General features: G+C 33.5%; 1 protein-coding gene across 1 annotated transcript; it reads right to left on the reverse strand.

The window, feature by feature from the left end:
* Positions 1–3,903: 3,903 nt before the first annotated feature.
* Positions 3,904–5,380, reverse strand: LOC108997446 (protein EXORDIUM-like 5). Its single transcript, XM_018973741.2, has one exon. It carries the CDS (start codon positions 5,296–5,298, stop codon positions 4,213–4,215), a length of 1,086 nt encoding a protein of 361 aa, XP_018829286.1. The 5' UTR covers positions 5,299–5,380; the 3' UTR covers positions 3,904–4,212.
* Positions 5,381–5,866: the final 486 nt, after the last annotated feature.

Below are 5,866 nucleotides of genomic sequence, written 5' to 3' on the forward strand. Positions count from 1 at the left end.
TTAAGATGCCATATGCACTAGTAGACAAACGGAGCGGAGCCAATCTTTGACTTGTTGAGATTGACTTAATTTAAAATACTCAAACTTGAGCAAACTAGCTTGAGCCACGAGTTTGGCTCGAATTGTTTATGTTTTTTATTTTTTAAATAAGATTTAATAATTAAAAAATTAGATAAATTAAAAAAATTAAAAATCTAATATTAAATTTTTAGAACTAACAAGTAGAACCTATATTAAATTATAAGATTTTATAAATTTATAAATAATTAATAGCTAACTAGTTGATATTTATCCATAATAATAATATATTATTAATACATACACATAATATGATAACATATATCTATTGATTCATGCTAGGGTGTCGCTTAGCAGTGACCGTTTGGCGTGCCCCATAGGCCAAATTCTCCATTTCATTTTTTTTTCCTTTTTTTATTCATAGTTTTTAATAGTTTTAAACATTTTTTAAAAATAAAAATATATATAAATATACTAATAGTCATTTCCTTAATTAGTAAGTAAAAAAAAATGTAAAAAAAAAAAATTAAATGAATGAGCAGTCAAAGTGAGAGGGGAAAATGGGATAGCATAGTAGTACTATTCATATCTATTTCATATATGGTTCCCACATACTAGTATATAAAATTATAAAATCTTACTGACTAATAATTATACAAATTATAAAATATAACTATAAAATATATTCAATATATAAACATAAATAATTAGTTACATATTATATATTTAATTATAAAAGTGCTATGCTTATATTATTAGTTAATACATATATATGTATATATACAAAGGTGTATATATATTTATCAATTTATGAATGAACTTTAATCGAATCGAACTAATGAGGTGACTTGGGCACAAATGAGCAGGTCTTAACGAGTTTGAGCCGAGTCGAGTCGAGTTGAGTTTTATCGGATATGTGTCATTTACTAATTGAGCGAGTGTCTGCTTTTACGGGCAATTTTTTTTTTACAAATCGAGTTCGATTCGAGTTTAACCGAACGAATATCGAGCTGACTATTGAACATACTGATTCATTTACAGCTCTATGCATGCACACATGAGATTGATGATCATGATGATCTACATCGTGTGAGTATATATATATATATATATGGCTACAAATTGATTGTCTTTTAAGTTTCGTTTGGATAGTAAAAATGTTTCATCACATCTCATCATTATAATTTTTTTAAATTACCACATAAAATATAATAAATAATTTAATTTTTTTAAATTTTAAAATAATAATAATATTAAAAAATAATATTTTAATAATAATTTATTTAATTTTAAAATTTCATATAAAATTATTTCATTTCATCTTATTATCCAAACCAATTCTTTAGTGGACAATCTCTTCGTAGGATTGCATGTGGCTCTACAACTCACGGATCTGGACAGTTTTGGCGGGTCGGTTGCACCAGTGGGCCACGTGTCGTCTGAACCAATGACTCATATGTATACATGGATCAGCCACAAGATATTTTCTTCCTAATTCCATCTTTCTTATAATGTGCTCTATTATTAGTGTTTTCTGTAGCATGCATATATATATATATATATATATATATTCTGATACTGATCGGAAATAACTCTTTGCATCAGTCACTAAACAAACACATGCATGCCTGGCCATTATATTTTTGAATGCTACAGATTATGTACGTTTTTTTATTTACATTACAAGAAAAATAAACTTTTGTGACTATTTAATTGCGGCGAAAAAGTTATTTGTGACCAAAACATACTTATTTTGACTGTAAATAATCATTTCGTTAGAATTAAATGACTACAAATAAACAATTTTCTTATAGTGTTATTTTCTTCTGGGATTGATGGCTTTATATATATATATATATATTCACGTACTGCATGCATCATGTGTCACGAATTAGGAAAACATTAATCTGGAAAAAATCAACAGCATAATGATCATCATTCTTGTCGCTAAACAACGGGACATTTTATGATATTCATGTTATCAGACAATGGGAATCAAATTCACATGATGCTTATAAAATCCGAGAATGGAAAAACATATTAAATGAATCATAAAAATTTAGGTTGCGTTTGGATGTCAAATTGAGTTGAGTTGAATTGAGATGATAAAATATTGTTAGAATATATTATTTTTTAATATTATTATTATTTTGAGATTTGAAAAAATTAAATTGTTTATTATATTTTATATTGAGATTTGAAAAAATTATAATGATGAATTGAAATGAGTTGAAGTGAGTTAATTATTAGCAATTACTATAAAAAAATTGTTTATTTTTTATCAATTAATTCATGTAAAATTGATTATTTTGTATAAAAAATTAGCATATTTTTGTTCTAAATAATCATTATCGTTGCAAATATTTTTGTTTTTTATAGTGAATAGTTCGTCCATCCGTCCAGCATATTATCATAATAATAATAATAATAACCTTAATACTGCACTTGTATTGTTATAATCTTATCTTATAATTCATCTAATTTTCACCCAAAGCTTCTTGAAAAAGATTCGACAAAACAAAAAAACAGAAACCACAAAGTTTGACCCGAACACAATGGTTTATCACATCGAAACCTTTGGATATTAGCAAGCTAGCCATTTTATACTATTTCTTATCTAATTGAAACCAGCTGTAAAACCAAAACCAACCAAAACCGTATTGTCTGTGGGGGGGGGCCACCCCCTACAAGTCTATGGCATGGTCTGAATTCTGAAATATCTCAATAAGTAATGATAATTAATCTTATTTACGTATGCCTTGGTGGGTCCCAATCTTAGCTGTGAGTCACAAATGTTCCATTAAAGTTTAGGGAGGTGGTCTCCTCTCAAGCTACAGTACCACCACCCCCTTGGACTTATTTCCTTCCAAGTCTATATATAAAAGTGAAAGAAAAGCCAAAACAAAACCGAAAAAAAAAACATTTCATCAACGAGGAGACGTTTAGATTTGAAAAGATAATTTGAGATGATTTGAGATAAATTGAAATGAGTTGAGATGGATCGTAAATAGTAATGAGATGAGTTATGAATAGTAGTGAGATTTGTGAATTAAAATTATTAAATAATAATAAATAGTAATGAAATATGTTGAGATGAGTTAAGATGACTTGCGAATTTAAACCTCTCCTTAGATGATAATAAATATACATCATTCTTCTCATCATTATTATCATCTAAGTGGAGATACAAACTTTTGGATCCAATTTTTTGCTTTATTTGACTTAATCTTAGGTTAATGTTATCAGTTTGGAAAATACTGCTCATTCCAGCGAGATTTTTTATTTTATTTTATTTTTATTTAGTGATTAAATAAATATTTTTTAATAATATTATAAATTTTTATTTTAAAAAATATATTTAAAAATGTTAAAAAAATATATAAAATAATAATAATAAAAACACTCAAAATATATTAAATTCCCAGCGTTGACTGTAGAGCTACCCTATCAGTTATATTATAATGAAGTAGCATGTTACAGGCCACGTTTCACATCAAAGTATCTGAGACTCGGAACATCAGTTAAATAAAGCTACATATTGGACATATGTACATTCAAATATTTTAAGTTTTTGGGTCATGTTTTGGGTTTAAAGTAACTTTAAACTGCAATTTGCAGACGAAAGAAGGGTGCACAAAGTTTGATATCTCCAGTTTCATGATCTGCCCAAGTAGCATTTACATGACTTTTAACATTTATCTTCTTCTTGACTGTCTTGGACTTGGCATATGATTCTCTCAAGTTTCGAGTAACCTCAAGTTCAAGTAATGAAATGCTTGAATGACTTGAGCAGCAAACCCAAACACCCACAATCGATCCAACCTTTCGATTCCAATCCAAACTAATGAATGTACATACCAATCTTTGAATCAAAACACAAGAGAATAAAGAAGGAAACAATCATACCCAGATTTATCAACATGAATTCTATCAAGTTTTCCAAATGAAAAACGCCAATAAATTAACATGATATGTACTACTATATAATCTGAAATCTAAAAAAACCCCACCATCACCATCCTCCTCCTGTTCATGTAATTTTCCTTATATATATATTTTAAAAAAATAATAAGATAAGCTAAAGCATAGCTATAACCAAATTACTTCCATCACCCCAAACCTGTATAATTCCCATCTAATGAATCCTACACAATTCATTAAAATGAAGGGGGGGGAAAGCAGCAAAAGAAGTGCTTAATCCAAAGCATTAGGACCAGCACAAGCCTTCAAAATGGGACTCCAGATCCACTGTACCAGAAACTTCCTCCCATTTCTCCCATTCATGTTGTAAGTCCTGCCTTCCCTATCCCTCATCACCTGTCCTATATACCCACCACCACCTCCCGTACCGTATAACCCTTCGCACAAGTCTCCGATCTCTGTTGGCGCAGTGGGGTCTTCTCCAGCGTACCACGCGTTCACCAACGGGTTTGTTGATAGCTCGGCCAGTTCGTGACCGATCACGCTGATCATGCCGTCCACGCCGACGTCCTTGTTCGGCGGTCGCAGAGCTCCGGGCCCTCCTCCGGCCATGTAAGCCGGTAAAGCGAAGGGGTAAGCGCACACCTCGGGGCACTGCTTGGCTGAGTTGCCGACCCAGGCGTAGGGGAGCGTGTAGCCGACCATGGACGGGAATGTGAAGTAGTGGAAGCCGCAGACGGCGCGGCAGAAGTCCTGGACGACGACGTCTTGGGAGCTGAGGACGAGGTAGACGCCGTTGCGGTGGTCGACGGGGAAAGGCGCGGACTTTACGGCGGTGGCGATGACTTGCTGGATGCTGAGCCGGGTGAGTTGGTTGCCGTGAGAGTATTTGAGGTCGGAGTACTCGCCGGCGATGAGGACGGTGCGGGAGACATTGGCGCCAGTCTGATCAGTGTATAGCGAGAGGGTACGCCACCAGTCTGAGACCGAGGGTGACGGGGCTTTGGTGGAGGGAGACAGAGAGAGGAGGAAGTCTTTGATGAGGAGCTTGTGGGAAGGCGACCAGAGGCCGTACCAAATGAGGTAGATGTTAATTGGGGAGGAAGAGAGGACGGGACCCATGTGGTAGCGGAGATTGACGAGGTTGGAGGAGCCCTCGAATTTCTTCGAGGACGAGAGCGCTTTCGGTGGGAGTTTCGGGTTGATCATGTACTCTGAGTGCATGTTTAAGGTCTGCGAAGAAGGAGAAGGAGAAGAAGAAGCTGCCGCATAGGCAGTGGTGGTGAAGAGGTGAAAGAGAAAAACGAACAGAAGAGCAGAAACAAAGAAAACATGATGGGGCGATGATAATGGTGACATTTTCTGCAAAGGTGTTTGAAACTTTGAATGCGAAGGTGAGAGAGAGCGTAAGGATATTATATAAAGAGATGTAGGAGGAAAGTGAGCGTGTAAATTGGGAGTTGGGGGGAATAGAAAGAAAGAAACAGTGGGGTTGGGAGGGCAATGGGCTGGAGACAGCTGCAAGGTGTGTGGGCACCCTCTTTTTTCACTTTTTCTACCCTTTCACCTTTGATTGATGATTTGAATCTCTCTTTGTGATTTTTCTGCATCGTTTGTTTATACAATCAGATGATGAATAAAATATTTAAAATAAAGTATACTATACATGTTTTGTAATATTTACTACTGTCATTGTACATTTTAAGACAACACAAACATTTAATATTGTATTTATGTATCTTTAATTTAAGAAACTTAGTGCCCAAAAAAGAAGGGATGAGACTTTTTGCAAGCGAGTTTGAGCATCAATCTGCGCATCGATGTTAATATATAAGATATATGTTTAACAAAATGGTAAAAATTAAAGACGGAAATGATTTTTATAAGATAGAAGATATTTTTCTTCTTTCAAATTTTTTATTTTTAA

Source organism: Juglans regia, chromosome 13 (genome assembly GCF_001411555.2).
Source record: "Juglans regia cultivar Chandler chromosome 13, Walnut 2.0, whole genome shotgun sequence".
Taxonomy (NCBI): Eukaryota; Viridiplantae; Streptophyta; class Magnoliopsida; order Fagales; family Juglandaceae; genus Juglans; species Juglans regia.